The 17,028-nt window shown below is 44.1% G+C and overlaps 1 protein-coding gene across 5 annotated transcripts in view; it reads left to right on the forward strand.

Moving 5' to 3' along the window:
* Positions 1-17,028, forward strand: part of LOC140576730 (nuclear receptor coactivator 3-like) — a 105,544-nt gene that overhangs the window by 78,873 nt on the left and 9,643 nt on the right. For all 5 annotated transcript variants that reach the window (XM_072696287.1, XM_072696286.1, XM_072696291.1 and 2 more), the window contains 11 exons: positions 1,510-1,610; positions 1,751-1,925; positions 6,447-6,629; positions 8,097-8,183; positions 9,922-10,062; positions 10,167-10,314; positions 10,557-11,113; positions 11,261-12,393; positions 12,905-13,013; positions 13,954-14,145; positions 15,974-16,207. In XM_072696287.1, coding sequence (XP_072552388.1) covers positions 1,510-1,610; positions 1,751-1,925; positions 6,447-6,629; positions 8,097-8,183; positions 9,922-10,062; positions 10,167-10,314; positions 10,557-11,113; positions 11,261-12,393; positions 12,905-13,013; positions 13,954-14,145; positions 15,974-16,207 — 3,060 coding nt within the window. The remainder of the gene's footprint in view (positions 1-1,509; positions 1,611-1,750; positions 1,926-6,446; positions 6,630-8,096; positions 8,184-9,921; positions 10,063-10,166; positions 10,315-10,556; positions 11,114-11,260; positions 12,394-12,904; positions 13,014-13,953; positions 14,146-15,973; positions 16,208-17,028) is intronic.

A 17,028-nucleotide genomic window follows, 5' to 3' on the forward strand; every position in this document is an offset into this window, starting at 1 on the left:
TCTCGCTCTTGTCTCTCTCTGTCCCCTTCATCTCCCTCTCATTCTTTTTCTCCTTCTCTCTCTGTCCCCTCCATGTCCCCCTCCTTCTCTCTTTTTATCTCCTTCTATCTCTCTCTCCTTTCCTTGTCTTTCACTCCATTATCTCTCTCTGTCCCCTCCGTCTCCTTATCCTTCACGTTTTTCTCTCTGTCCCCTCCATCTCCCTGTCCTTCTCTCTCTTTTCTCACTCTGTCCCCTCCATGTCCCTTTTCCCTCTCCTTCTCTCTTTTTCGATCTCCTTCTATCTCTCTCCTTTCCTTGTCTTTCACCCCATTATCTCTCTCTGTCCCCTCCATCTCCTTGTCCTTCTCTCTCTTCTCTCTCTGTCTCATCTATGCCCCTGCCCCTTCTCTCTTTCTGTCCTCTTCTATCTCCCTCTTCTTTCCCTCTTTTTCACCCCATTCTCTCTCTCTGTCCCTTCTGTTTCCTTGTCCTTCTCGCTCTTGTCTCTCTCTGTCCCCTTCATCTCCCTCTCATTCTTTTTCTCCTCTCTCTCTCTCTCTCTCACTCTCTCTCTCTCTCTCAGTAGTGGTTTTGTATCTCCAGGGAACTCATCAAATGGAATCATTCCCGTCACTCCGGCTCTGATTCGCTCAGTTCTGCTTTAATGCCCCCTCCTCTCCTCCGTCTCCTTTTTTTCCCTCTGTCTCTCCACCGGAATACAAAGCTCCGGGCGGGCGTTTACCTGCGCCTCCAGCCCACCTCCACTCCCTCCTCATGAGGGGAGCAGAGTAATGCACAGCGAGTGTGCAGAGTGAGACTGGACCACACTGCCCCCCGGTGGCTGTGTGTGCAACTCACCACAAGAACCGGAGGGAGACGGAGTGTGTGTGAATGCAGGAAATAAAGGTGCATATTATACATAAACAACACATCTACCTAGATACACTGCATGTCCAAATGTTTGTGGACACCTTTTCTAATGAATTCATTCAGCTACTTTGAGCTGCACCCATTGCTGACACAGATCTGCAAATGCACACACACACACACTCACAGCTTGTCTAGTCCCTGTAGAGAAGTACTGCCAATAGAATAGGACAATCTGGAGCAGATGAACATCATGACCCTATTGGCACCATGCTGCCAGGTGTGGGCTAGTAGAGGGGTATAAAGTGGAAGAACTGTGTTCTCTGGAATTATGGATGGTGGAGCTCCATTTAATACTTTTGGGATGAGTTGGGGATAAGTGCTGGTGATCATCCAACATCCTGACCTCACGGTCACTAAATGAATCAGATCCTCACAGCAATGCTCTTCTAGAATCTAGTAGAAAGCCTTCTTCTTTCCTGGACAGTAGAGAGACAGTTACTCCAACAACGGCAGGATTAGTACTTAGCCTTGATTTCAGAGAAACAAGAAATGAGCAGGTGTCCCAATACTTTTGTCCGTATAATCTGTCCCTGATACACCAAAATGTGACATTAATAGCTGTGTTGTCTTCTCTTTTCTCTTTGTCCATACCATCAGGTAAAGCCTCGTCCATCGATGACGATGTCCAGAAAGCTGACGTGTCCTCCACTGGTCAGGGGGTCATCGATAAGGATCATCTAGGTCCACTTTTACTACAGGTGAGCATGGACAGCAAAGCTAAAGGCCAAAGATGGTAATTTCAACGGTCCATTCATCGTGAAATTGTGGTGAATAAAAAAGCCAGATGCACATTATGTCAGAAAAGGTCAGCAAGGTCAGATTTCCTCTTCCTCTACAGGCCTTGGATGGCTTCTTGTTCGTGGTGAACCGGGAGGGCAGCATCGTGTTCGTGTCGGATAACGTCACTCAGTACCTGCAGTACAAGCAGGAGGAGCTCATCAACACCAGTGTCTACAACATCCTCCATGAGGAGGACCGCGAGGAGTTCCACAAGAACCTGCCCAGGAACAATGGTTAGACACACACACATACACACACACACACACACACACATTAAGGCATCTTTTCATAGGACTGGCTAAAACAGCTTTGATTACTCATTAGAAGTCCTGAATGAGTCTCATAGCTCCCCTTAAAAGCCAAAATATTAAGGACATAATTACATAATTAACTCTAAAAAAATATTAAGTATGTGTATGGGTTGAGTTTAGGTCCTGCAGTTATAGTTATAGATATATTCAAGGGAGTTTGGCACCACTAGTCAAATTGCAAGTTAAACTGCTCTATATTGACAAAAGTATTGGGACACATCTCTCAATTACTGAATTCAGGTGCATCAGTTCCACTGAAGAGCTGCATTCAGAAACGAGAGGAGGCTAGCGCTAATGCTAACACACACACAAACACACACACACGCTATATACCAGCTATTACACACCAGTAGACCAACAACTACAGATACCAGTCCAGAGTGTGTACCACTACACACACACTTACACACAGGAAGTCGGTGATCAGACGTGTTGCAGTGTTGTAAAGGAGCTGGGAGCTGATTGGTCAGGGAGGAGATCAGACTGGATTATCAGATATTAAACACTATAAAACATAATTTTAAGAAAAGTCTGACTAAACTAAATCAGTCAGTCCAGAAAGTCTGATTATAGAAACTGAGACTGAAAATAAAGGATTTAGTGATCAGATTAATCAGCAGCTCGTCTGATCTAAACTGTGGAGCTGGATTATTATTTATACACACAGAGATCAGATCAGATCAGATTAATCAGCTGCTCGTCTGATCTAAACTGTGGAGCTGGATTATTATTTATACACACAGAGATCAGATCAGATCAGATTAATCAGCAGCTCGTCTGATCTAAACTGTGGAGCTGGATTATTATTTATACACACAGAGATCAGATCAGATCAGATTAATCAGCAGCTCGTCTGATCTAAACTGTGGAGCTGGATTATTATTTATACACACAGAGATCAGATCAGATCAGATTAATCAGCAGCTCGTCTGATCTAAACTGTGGAGCTGGATTATTATTTATACACACAGAGATCAGATCAGATCAGATTAATCAGCAGCTCGTCTGATCTAAACTGTGGAGCTGGATTATTATTTATACACACAGAAATCAGATCAGATTAATCAGCAGCTCGTCTGATCTAAACTGTGGAGCTGGATTATTATTTATACACACAGAGATCAGATCAGATCAGAATCGGCTGATACTCAGCAATGAGAGGCTTGGATCAGATCGTCTAAACTCAACCCATACACATAGAAGTGTGTAAAGCACACACACACACCTAATACATATGAAAGTGGAGCTCCTTCATGATCTGCTGCTGAAGCTTCCTGGAAATTCGCTCCACTCGTTAGTAGCTGCGGCTCCACCTGAGGCATGTCTAACCACCGTACTTCACAGCAGATAGATTTTGACTTTGATAAAACACCCACTGCAGAATACAGGATTCCTCCAGAGACGACACGCCAACGTGTGTATCTGCCTCCCAGATGCAAATGCATGATGTGTGTGTATATACACACACACACACACACACACACACATACATAAACACACACACATACACACACAAACTGGTGCATTATGAGGTGGGGCAGAGTGGAGCTGTCAGTAACGGTCAGCGAGAAGTGAGAGAGACTCCGACTCCAGAGCTTCATCCAAATCCCACTGCAGTCATCAGCAGCCCCCCCCCCCCCCCCCACACACACACACACACGCCTCTGAATAATGCAGGTATTTAAAGATGTGCGAATTCTGTGTAAGGAAAAAAAAACGTATTAAAACACACTATATGGTCAAAAGTATGTGGACACCCCTTCTAATGAATGCGTTCAGCTACTGTAAGTTGCACCCAATGCTGACACAGATGTGCAAATGCACACACACACACACACAATAGACACGGGTCACGTTGGGAATGATGAGGTGGGGTGGTGATCATCCAACATCCTAACCTCACTAATGCTCTCGTTGCTGAATACAATCAAATCATTGCCACAGGTGGCTGCTATGGTGGTGTTGTGGCATGGATAACTGGTTGCCATGGTGCTGCTGTGGCATTGCTTGATGCTTGCTGTAGCGTGTCGGGTGGTTGATATGGGGTTGATAAGTGATTGCTAGGTTGTTGCTGTGGTACCATAGGTGGTTGCCGTGGTGTTGCTGTGGCATTGCTTCATGCTCTCTTTAGCGTGCATAGTGGTTGCTATGGTGTTGATAAGTGATTGCTAGGTTGTTGCTGTGTTACCATAGGTGGTTGCCATGGTGTTGCTGTGGCATTGCTTGGTGCTTGCTTTAGCATGCCGGGTGGTTGCTATGGTGTTGATAAGTGATTGCTAGGTTGTTGCTGTGGTTGCCATGGTTTTGCTGTGGCATTGCTTGGTGCTTGCTTTATTGTGCCGGGTGGTTGCTATGGTGTTCAATATTGATTGCTAGGTTGTTGCTGTGGTTGCCATGGTTTTGCTGTGGCATTGCTTGGTGCTTGCTTTATTGTGCCGGGTGGTTGCTATGGTGTTGATAAGTGATTGCTAGGTTGTTGCTGTGGTACCATAGGTGGTTGCCATGATGTTGCTATGGCATTGCTTGGTGCTTGCTTTATTGTGCCGGGTGGTTGCTATGGTGTTGATAAGTGATTGCTAGGTTGTTGCTGTGGTACCATAGGTGGTTGCCATGATGTTGCTGTGGCATTGCTTGGTGCTTGCTTTAGCATGCCGGGTGGTTGCTATGGTGTTGATAAGTGATTGCTAGGTTGTTGCTGTGGTACCATAGGTGGTTGCTGTGGCATTGCTTAATGCTCGCTTTAGTGTGCCGGGTGGTTGCTATGGTGTTGATAAGTGATTGCTAGGTTGTTGCTGTGGTTGCCATGGTTTTGCTGTGGCATTGCTTGGTGCTTGCTTTATTGTGCCGGGTGGTTGCTATGGTGTTGATAAGTGATTGCTAGGTTGTTGCTGTGGTTGCCATGGTTTTGCTGTGGCATTGCTTGGTGCTTGCTTTATTGTGCCGGGTGGTTGCTATGGTGTTGATAAGTGATTGCTAGGTTGTTGCTGTGGTTGCCATGGTTTTGCTGTGGCTTTGCTTGGTGCTTGCTAGGGCTTTCTCTAGTGGGTGGGGTTTATGTAAATTTGTGGCTTAAATATAAGGGGTTGAGACTGTGATGTAACAGTTTTGGGGTTTTGGGATTGGCCTGTTTTACAGCTCTATTTTGGCTCTGCTAGATGTGTTTCTGAAGGAGGAACAGCAGCGTTTGAGGTTCACGGTCTGTCACGTCCATCTACTGGTCTCTCATTATTGAACTAGGCCACTTTTCCATTGTAGGGCCTCTTTAACTTTCATTCATCGTTAGCCACAGTAGCATATTAGCACAGTTGTGGAGTTTTGGAGCATCCATGGTCGCAGAGGTGGCTCTGCTGAAGGTGACTCCACACACACATCTGTGTTTGAGCTCTAATGAAAACAGATGGCTCCCTGTGCTCCCACACACAGCCCAGCTATTGGAAATCGACAGCCCTCGCTGCATTCAGACCATGCTTCATTAGCCCATGGAAGAGCAGCAGGAGGGAAGAGGGTAGACTCTTCGTTTTGGGTGTCATCGAGGTTGGAGGAGGTGGAGGAGAGCAGCTGGCTCAGCTGCTTAGTGTTTACTTAAGGTTCATTCATTGTTTCTTCTGAAATCAAGGGTATTAAAAAGAGACCAGGGAGGAAGGCCTTCTACTTTTTGCAGGATTTTGCAGGAACATTGTTGTGAGAATCTGGTTGCATCCAGCCACAAGAGCCTTGGTGAGGTCATGGATGGACTCGTCTCCAAAAAAAACATCATTCCAGTGAACGCAGTTCTTCCACTGCTCCACAGCTCAATGCTGGGGGACCACGCCTGGCATTAGGCGGCATGGTGCCAATGGGTCCATCAATGTTTATCTACTCCAGAGAGTTTATCCTATTCTATTGGCAGTACTTCGCTACAGGGACTAGACAAGCTGTGTGTGTGTGTGCATTTGCAGGGGTGTCCACAAACATTTAGACATATAGTTTATATACTATAAGTCAGCCATGGAGCAGCCAGAGTAACACTGATGCTTATTGAAGGCCTTTAACTCCCATTAGGCCGCAGGATTTAAGCTAGAGGCTGCTGATGTGTAGGCATATTGAATTTAATAAAAGCTTATTATTATGTATTTATCTAGCTTTGGCCTCAAATGAATTATTTTTGACTCGTACTGTGAAGAATTCATGAGTCTTGAGAGATACAGGCACAAGCAAAAAAGATGGTTTCAGGATCTACTTTAGCACAAAAAGAGCTTTTAATAAATTATTTATTTATTAAAAATAAAAATAAAAAATTAATTACACACACATATATATATATATATATATATATATATATGTGTATCTTATTTGAGCATTAAAGAACCCTTTTGATTTTGCTGTATTTAGCGCCATCTGGTGTGCAAATGTGGTGCAAAAAAACTTGACCCAACTGTCTGTCCTTTCTTTCCCTCCCCACAGTGAATGGCATGTCGTGGGGGGGCGAGGCCCCTCGGCAGAAGAGCCACACCTTCAACTGCCGGATGCTGGTGAAGTTTGGTCATGGCCCTGGCCCGGCCGAGGAGGCCCCCGGTGGCCCACGCTACGAGACCATGCAGTGTTTCGCCCTCACCCAGCCCAAAGCCATGATGGAGGAGGGAGAAGGTATGGCCCTCCTCTTAACTCCGCCCAGAACGTGGTACAGATCCTGGTTGAGCCACTTTCACATGCATCACCTGTCCATAACACCACAAGTGCAGGACATGTGGCTGTAATGAGAGTGTGGTTTTATGGGATTTGTTGTGTTTCCGTGCCCATGGTTAGTTTCAGCTACACAACCTGATTGGCTGAAAAGTGCTGTAGCTGTGTTGTGCACTATAGACCCCTGTGACGCGGCCTAAGTTTTCGGCCTTCGTTTTCCTTCCATTACTTTTACTTTTCTACTTGAAGTCGTTCTGAAACCAGTACTTTTACACTTTTACTGGAGTAAAAAGCTTCAGTTGGTACTTCAGCTTCTATAGAAGTCTTTTAAACCCTCGTATCTCCACTAAACAGACCCACAATATAACCAGACTAGCTCCCAAGGCTGTTGTTACAGAGAAGAACTCTTAATACTCATTTGTATATACACACACTATGTGGCCAAAGGTTTGTAGACACCTGCTCCTCCTGCTTAAAATGAGGTGGGTAATTATTGGGAGTTGTTATTTCCTTTGGCTGCAATAACAGCCTGCAAAGGCCTTACATTAGATTTTGGAGCATTACTGTGAGGATTTGGTGGCATTCAGCCATGAGAGCATTAGTAAGGGTAGGTGCTGATAATGGATGATTAGTAGTAGATCCAAAATGCCACTGAAACATAAGCTGGCATTCCAGCACTGTAGAGAGGTCAGCCTAGCCCAGTGCTTCCACTGCGGCAGGGCTTTATACCCCACTGTCTAAAGGATGGCACTGGGCATGACTAGATTCATATATATATATATATATATATATATATATGTCAGTACTTTTCTATGGTGAAATAAACAAGCTGATATATATAAAAGTCAATGTCTGTTTTTTTTTTGTCTACAGTACCAGTCAAAAGTTTGGACACACCTACTTGAATGCGTACTGCTAATCATCTTTTTTTTTAAATAATCAAACTGCTGTCTAATTATTAATTTTTTATTTTATTTTGTTTGAGGACACTGGGGACACACGGGTGTCCACCTTAGGATGTTGTGGCTGGAGGTGGGCTTTCAAGTAGGCCTAAGGTTGAACTGAAAGGAAACCTAATTTGGTCATAAGGGCTATTAGAGCTATTTATTCGTATTGCTAGATGTGTGTGTATTAATGTACATTAACATACTGTGGCTGCAGGGTTTGCCACAGTCCTACAACTTAGGCCTACTTAAAACCCCCCCCCCCCCTCTCTCTAACCACGACATCCTAACTACAGTGCACACTCGTGTGTCCCCAGTGTGCTCTTTACTATATACAAAAATATGGCCACTTGGATCGGATGTTTTTAAAAATGATGAGCACACATTCAGTCAGGTGTGTCCAAATTTTTGACTGGTACTATCAATATCCCCCCATGTGTGTCAGCTGTGAGCGCGTTCTGTAATGTGTGTGTTTGTGTGTTCGCAGACCTGCAGTCGTGTATGATCTGCGTGGCGCGACGCGTGACTGCTGTGGAGAGGACCGAGAGCTTCAACACCAGACACGAGCTCTCAGGTCAGACGCTGGAGGTCTTTAGGATTAGACTGGGCAGCTTAATGTTAAATAATGATGCTTAAATATTGACCTCTGATCAGTTCTTGTTATTAGCAGTTCCTATCATTGCTGTATATAGTAGTACATCTGATCTCTAAAGCTGGTGTAATTGAACAGTCAGGACATGTGCACAGCTACACTGGTACATATTACGCCTGGCAGAACCATTTATTCCAGCCCATTATCTTCAGCAGGTTGTGGAAAGCAAACACTTCATCTGAGAGAGGACAGATTAAGGGTCCGTGATCGGAGACTAATTCTACACTGAACAGAATTTGTAGTTAAAAATTGGCCCATTTTCTCCATCTGTCTTCTTCTCCCAGTTCAATATTTACTCTGTGAATTCATTACTGCTGCTTTTACAGCTAAGATCACTGAATCAAAGATTTAACTATGGGGCCTCCTGGTGGACACAGTGTAGAACTACAGGTCAAGATTAGCTTATAATTGATCTGATTTTCCCTAAAAGTAGGACATTTAACCAGTAACAAGACATTGAATTGAATATATATATATATATAGTATATTTATTTAATGCATATGTATTTATATGTGTATCTTCTATACAACTTTGTAAAGCATTATATATAATATACATATTTATATACGTTTATGCTCTTTAAAATGTAACACAGTATATAAAGTACACAATAGCATTGTCATACACTTTGCTGGGCAGGAATTAACCTTACAGGTCAAGTTTAGTTAATAATTGTACCGTGTACCTAAAAAGTAGGACATTTTAACAGTATAACAATTTTAATGAATATTTGTATTTATTATATTTATGTGTATTTTATTTATTTTTATTTTATTATATATATTACATATATATATATATAATATTATATTAAATTTGTTTTTATATGTGTGTGTGTGTGTGTATATATATATATACAATTTTGTATTGAATTATTATATAATAATGCTTTACAGTAATTATGCTGTTTAATTTGTAATATAGTATATAATATGCACAATACAGTTTTCATTCATTTTAGGCTGGTTTCATGGACAGGGATTAAGCCTACAGGTCAATTTTAGTTAATAATTGTACCATGTTTTTCCTAAAAAATAGGACATTTTACCAGTTCAACAATAAGGATTTTGATGAATATTTATTTATGTAATTGAAGGAATATGTATTTATTATATTTATATGTATGATATTACATTTTGTATTTTTTATATATATATTTATACCTTAATAATAACTATAATAATGCATTATAGCAATTATGCTGTTTAATATGTAATATAGTATATAATATGCACAGTACTGTTTTCATTCATTCTAGGCTAGTTTTCTGGACAGGGATTAAGCCTATGGGTCAAGTTTAGTTCATAATAATTGTACTATAATTGTGTTTTTCCTTAAAAGTAGGACATTTTAACAGTAACAAGGATTTCCATTTATTTATATATATATATTAAATGTAAAGAATGTATATAATACACACAATACAGTTTTCTTACACTCTCGGCTGGTTTTCTGGACGGGGATTAAGCCTTCAGAGCATTTTTCATTGAAAAGAAAATATAGTCATTACTAGGCTTAATCTCTGTCTGGGGAACCAGGCCTCTATGCCCTATGGTATGTTAGTCAGGAAGATCAGGAAGTGAGTGTGAGTTCACTCTTGTTTATACACAGGTTCTACTCAGGTCATCTCATTTAGGGTCTGATTCTTATTCCTAACAGGCAAGCTGATCCAGATAGACCAGAATTCCCTGCGTGCCTCCATGCGTCCCGGCTGGGAGGACCTGCTGAGACGCTGTATTCAGATGTTCCTGCAGCACAGTGATGGACAGCCCTGGTCCCATAAACGCCACTACCACGAGGGTAGGTTTTGGTGCCACAAATACCCCTCATAGAGAGTGCAGTGCAGTCAGTAATACTCATCATCTCTTTACTTATCCACTCTCTCTCTCTCTCTGTCTTGTCAGCCTTTCTCCAGGGTCATGCGGAGACCCCCGTGTACAGATTTTCTTTGTCAGATGGCACCCCAGTCTCAGCCCAGACCAAAAGCAAGCTATACCGCCACCCAATGACCAACGAGCCCCAGGGCTTCGTATCTACTCATCTGCTGCAGAGGTGAAGCACAGATATCTTGTTCCTGGGTGATGCTTTAATTAGGGCCTTTTAGAGCCTGTTATTATGTAAAGACAGTGTTTACATGCTGTAACCTTATGAATTAATGATGGCCCTGACTGAGCTTATATGGAATTATCATATTTATTATCATATATAATTTATCATATTTATCATATTTAATTCACAGGCTGTTGCTGTTGCTGTTGCTAAACAAGAGCTCCTTCACTTCTTTTCCCCTACAGAGAGCCCAACGGCTGCCGCACCAACCAGGGCGGTGGGATGATGCCGGGTGGCATGAGGCAGCAGGCCATGGGGGGCCCCAACCCCAATGCTCAAATGAACATGGGCCCAGGTGGTGGCATGGGTATGGGTGGAATGGGAGGAATGGGCATGAATCGGGGCTATGGAATGAATGACATGGGCCACATGGGAGGCGGGTCCATGTATGGGGGCAATGGAGGCAACATGGGTAACATGGGTAATCGAATGATGCAGATGAATCAGATGAATCAAATGAATCAGATGAATCAGATGAACCAGATGAATCCAATGAGCCAAATGAATCAAATGAACCAGATGGGTCAGATGAACGCAATGAATCACTCCGGTCCTGGGATGCAGCAGCAGCAGCACCACCAGCAACCACCCTTCCAGGCCAGTGGTGGCTATGGGCTCATGGGAGGCATGAACAGCCCTTCTCAAGGCAGTCCTGGTATGAGTGGACCTCAGCAGGGTCTCCTCATGTCTCCCCGGAACAGGGGAAGTCCCAAAATGGCATCCAACCAGTTTTCCCCAGGAGGTAAGTCAGGATAGGAGTGAGGTGTGCCTCAGAGGTGAACCTTCTTGGTGTAGGTTAACTTGCTGCCAATTCTTAATATCTACAGTTACACCAACCGTCCATCTGTTTGATTTGGGATTTACTGTTTTTGTTGTGTGGGTTTATCAGGCATGCATTCCCCGATGGGTCCCGGCAGTGTTGGAACAGGAGGCGGAGGAGGTGGCAGCTCCTTCTCCAGCAGCTCCCTTAACGCTCTCCAAGCAATCAGCGAAGGGGTGGGCGCCTCTCTACCCTCTACCCTCACCTCCCCGTCCCCAGTCCACAAACCTGACAGCTCGCCTAGCGTCCACTCCTCCTCCCAGCCCAGCGGCCCCTGCAAGCCAGGCCTCGGAGACTCCAAGAGCCCTGCAGGAGCTTTCGGAATGGGTGCTGGAGACCAGCATCACCCCCTGCACCATCACCATCACCACAGCCATTCCCACCAGGCTGAGAGCAGCAGCGTAGAGCGACCGGACAGCCAGGCAGGCCCAGGGAGCAAAGAGTCGGGCGAGGGGAGCAATGAAGCTGGCAATGCTTCATCAGAGCCTCCGCGGAGGGTTCCAGATAGCAAGGGCCACAAAAAACTGCTCCAGCTCCTTACCTCACCCACTGAGGAGCTTGGGTTAGGGGTAGGAAGTGGACCCCCTGGACCTCCTGGAAGCTCTGGACCTCCAACAGCGTCAAGTGGTCCGAATGCTTCTTTGGGCATGGATGGGAAAGAACTAGGTTGCGTCACAAGTCCATCCTCGACTGGTGTCTCCTCCTCCACCAATCAAAGCCAGGCTCACGGAGCAGGGGGAGGAGCATCTGGGGCTCTGGGCTCCGCCACCCACTACACAGCATCCTTGCAAGAGAAGCACAAGATCCTTCACAAGTTGCTCCAGAACGGAAACACGCCCGACGAGGTGGCCAAAATTACCGCCGAAGCCACAGGGAAGGTGACGCTGGGTCAGGAGGCCGGAGCCGGTGGAGGGGAGGCAGGAGGAGCCAACTCGGGCGCAGGAGGAGCGCCAGGAGGGTCCGGAGGGAGCACGGGAGCGTCCGAGCCTAAGCAGGAGCAGCACAGCCCCAAGGAGAAGAAAACCCACGCCCTGCTCCACTACCTCCTCAACAAGGACGACTCCAAAGAGCCTGCCGACATCAAGCCAAAGCCTGAAGACCTGGAGGGCAAAGGTGCAGCCGGGGGCAATGGTGGCACCCCACTCGGCAGAGCAGCCCAGGACAGCATGGAGGGCAAGATCAAGCCTGAGCCTCCTGATGAGGTAAGCTACTGCTCAGTGGAACACTTCACCTGAAAAAGAAAAACATATACATACACTACATGTCCAAATGTTTGTGGACACCCATTCTAATGAATGCATTCAGCTACGTGAAGCACATAAACGTAGACCCATTTGCACAGCCAATCAGAACAGAGGTAATTTACATACATTACAACTATGGGATAAAGAGAGGTTGTAAAACCTATAATAAGAGAACAGCGAAGAACAAATGGGCCCTTTTAATGATTGCTATTTGATACTGTAGTAGGATCTCATTTACATATTGCCTCACTGTTGGAAAGTACTGTACTTCCCTGCCGACTTCAGATCCAACCCGACGCTAATGCGTGTGTTTCCCGGCCTATCACGTCCTTCTGAAGACATTACACAGCTGGAGCAGGTGTGGCAGATTATGGTTGAAACTAAACTCTGCAGGAAGGTAGATCGTGCTGTAAGTTTGGGCCTACGTTTGCATCTTGTTGAAATGGGTTTGCTTTCCGCCTCTGTGCAGCTGGACACTATCCTTGGAGGCCTGAGGAGTTCTGCAGATTTCCCAGAGCAGGGAGACGTCGGTGGTGCTGCAGATGGAGGGAACAAGCTTCATTCATTCCCGGATGATGGTAAAGCAGCTGTGCTTTCTGAACTCTCACATTAGTTTTGTAAAAGTTCAGACACCATAAAGGCGTTTATCTGCAGGTTTAAAAGATGGGGTTGAAAGAGGTTCTGCTTCTCCCGTCGTTCCAAATATGGCCACCATACCCTAACACCGCATTTTCACCACAGCAGAGCAACCCTGTTTTGTGTCACATCCCCATCGTTTTTGTGGGGGGGCTGTGGGAGGGTATTGGGACCAGCCATGAAGCAAATTTATCACTGACCCTAGAATCAGACCCATTCAGAGCTAAGACATGTTTCGTATCTTGACGTGTGCTTTTTTTTTTTTTTTTTAGTTTATAAAGGGAGATGCTAAGCTAATATGCTAACAAACATTGGATTTAGATTGTCACCAATCTCGTTTTTATAAATACAAGCCAAAATCTTATTTGAATTGCTTCAAAAATCCATTAAAAAAGCTAATGTTAAAAAAGGAATAAAAGATGCTAGGCTAGCATGGCTAACAAACACTGGATTTAGACTGTCACCACTCTTCGTAAATACTAACCAAAATCGTATTTTAATTGCTTAAAAACTTTTAAAAGCTTAAAAAACAAACAAACAAAAAATGCTAGGCTAGCATTGCTAAAAAACACTGGATTTAAATTGTCACCAATCTCATGTTTGTAAATATGAGCCAAAATCTTCAATCAAATTGCTTCAAAAATCCATTAAAAAGCTACATAAACCGAATTAAAATGATACAATTACAAGTATAGACGTCATATAATAAATATAATAAATAATATCTAATATTTATATGATGTTTTTATTATATGTTTATATAATAAATAATATTTAAGCTAAAATTGGTACTACATTTTCACCTGTGCCGCTTCTAATGACTATAAGGTAGCCAAACAAACAGCACAGGCCAGTGAACCAGTCCCATTCTCTATTCCCCAGGAACGAGGAGTCCTGGGATGAACTCGGGCTGCCGAGGGCAGCTACAGAAGGCCATGTCGGTGGACTCGAAGCTACCCGCAGGAGCAGGGCTAGCTGGCCGCCGCAATGCCCCCTGCCCCATGCCCATTAAGCAGGAGAGCCTGGACGGCCAGCGCATGATGGCAGGGTCTGACACCTACCACGGCAACATGGGTATGTGGAGACCATGTGGAAATCCACAGCGACAAGGCTGGGATCACTTCCTGCTTCTATCCTTTTTCTTTCTCTGCTTGATGGAGATGATCAGAAGCCTGTCAGTTAGATTCAGGGGTCAGGGAGGCGGGTGATTAGGGTGATTAGAAGGTCTGTGGTGCTTCCTCAGTCTTTTATTGTAATTCATAATTCATAATTCAATAGAAAGTCTATGTATGAAGACCTTGGAGAAGTGGTTCAGGCAGAAGTCATGTGACCCCAAGTGTGATCCAGCCTAGACATGTTTGGTGTCTAAACTTCATGACACAGTAGCCGTGTTGCTCGTGATGCATGTCAGACTGACTTCCTGACATTATATGATCTATAATATGCCAAACAATATTGATAACGATATTACCTTGTATCTCCATAAAGGTCACTTTAAAGCAAAAAACGTTCGTATACAAATTTACATGAATTATTTCTGACCCCAGGTGCAGTCAGTCAGCCAAGACGTCTTTAAGACAGAAGAAATAAAAGTGTCCTCTGCATTTGACCCATCTGTGGTCGTGTACATACACACACTAGTGTACACACACACACACACCCAGAGCGGTGGGCAGCCAACACCAGCGCCCGGGGAGCAGAGAGGGTGAAGGGCCTTGCTCAAGGCCCCACAGTGGCAGCTTGCCGAGCCCGGGTATCGAACCCAAATATATATATACATCAATAGCACGGAGCTCTAACCACTGCTGAGCCACCACTGCCCCCCTGTAGTCCCTAATGGGATATGCTAGGCTAACATTGCTAACAGACACTCATCTGGGTAAATACATGCCAGAATTCATGTGCTTCTAAAATGTATTAAAAAGCTACATAAACAAGTTTAAAAAGTCATAACTAGGGATGCACCGATCCGGCTTATTCAGTTCTGATACTGATACATAAACTTGGCATATCGGTCGATACCTGACACCAGTCTGATACCATTGCAGAATAAATAAACTGTATACCTCACCATGTGGGAGAGACTTAAGGCGTCAGGATTGACTTAAACATTACTTTATATTATATAACAAATTAACTATTTGTTATATAAACTACTATCTAATTATTATTAGATATAAGTAAACTAAATTGTCATTTATTTATTTGCATTTAGTGCAGTCTCGCACCAACAAATTAAAGAGAAAGGATCGGTTCCATGGATCAGCCTAATTATCCGAGACCCGATCCAGCTAATTTTGTTAATATTGGGACCGATATCCGATACTAATATCGAATCGGTGCATCCCTAGTCATAACACATACCACACTGCAGGGGCTCCGACTGGACTCAGAGGGGCTCAGCAGACTAAGGTGCTGCCCCTATGATCTGAGGATCGCTAGTCCAAAACAAGTTAAAAAGTGGGCCGGCACAGGCTGACCGAAGTATCGGCCCTCCGAGCGCACTGGCTGCCCAGTGATGTTGCATCTGCGACAGCCACAGTACCACAATGTACCATAGATCTGAATGTAGTCTCAGTGGATTGAGAGAGGTTATTGTGCTTGGTGAGATTGGTGACAGTCTGAGCCTAGTGTTTGTTAGCATCATTAGCCTAGCTTTTGTAAAGGCCTGTCATATATGTCAGACATGTCTTGGCTGATCTGCATCTGGGGTCAGTAATCAATCATATTCAGTTCATATTTTCACCAAACTATTCCTTTATACTTAAGGTAACACAAATGTTTGATCATTTCTATTAATTTGTTCCTTGTGGAATTTTGTTATGTTTTTTAATTAAGTAAAAAAAAAAAGTATTAAGCAAATTTTTTCCATTTGTAATGTTTTTTATTTATGTTTTCTCAGGAATGATGAACAGAGGGATGGGGGTTCCAGAGCGATCTCCAATGGGAGGGCCCGGAGAATGGGGGATGCCCCGCTCGAGTGCCAGTCCTGTGGGTGCCGGCAGCCACCCGTCGATGATCCGGCCTGGGATGGACTCCTACAACTCCAAGGGCATGATGGGAGGACCCATGGTCAACCGCTCTAACAGCGTCCCTGGTACCAGGTCCATGCTGCAACAGCAGCTAATGGAAATGGGTGGGTATGCTGGGCTAGGATACTGTGATTGCATTGTGACACAGTATGTCAGGGAATCAGTAGCAGCTTGATTTAGGGGGCGTGTCAGTGTGTCTTTGCTATGGTAACGATGGTAAAAGTTCGCCTTACGCGGCTCAAAACGCTCAGAAGTCATGTACTCTGTCTCTTAATTAATCATGGGTGTGTTTATTTTGGGCGTAATGTGCAGTAATAAACCAATCAGTGTGTCTCTCGACATCCCTTTAAGAGCCAGGTGCGGTCAGACTGACCTTGGCGGGTTGCTATTTCAGTGGTGTAAAGCGTGGAGGGGGGGTGTAGAGTGTCGGGCTGCACGCGCCTGTGTTGACAAATCACTGCCCAGATAGCAACAAACGTCTGACTGTTGACGAACGTCTGTCTAGGCTAGGTTTTCAGTCAGTGAAGCTCCTCCTGTGTTTTCCGCTGCCGAGATACACAGCAATACTCCAGAAACTGACCTGAACACCCCTCATTTCGAGACCACCTCGCCCATCAGCGTAGAGATATTCACAAGCAGCGCTGCTGTTTAAACGACTCAGGTGTGAGGCGTAAAAATAGACTAAGATAGGGCCTGAAGTCTTAATAGACATTATAAAAATAAGTCAAAAGTAAGGCCAGATGGGTACAAATATTGATAAACTTCAAAAATATAGAAATAAAAAACATATACAGTTAGAAAAAAGAACGAAAATAGAGAGAATATATATATATATATATATATATATATATATATATATATATATATATATATATATATATATATATATAGATGGCTACTAGGAAGTTGCTATGGTATACCAGGT

This window comes from Salminus brasiliensis, chromosome 14 (genome assembly GCF_030463535.1).
Source record: "Salminus brasiliensis chromosome 14, fSalBra1.hap2, whole genome shotgun sequence".
In the NCBI taxonomy this organism is placed as follows: Eukaryota; Metazoa; Chordata; class Actinopteri; order Characiformes; family Bryconidae; genus Salminus; species Salminus brasiliensis.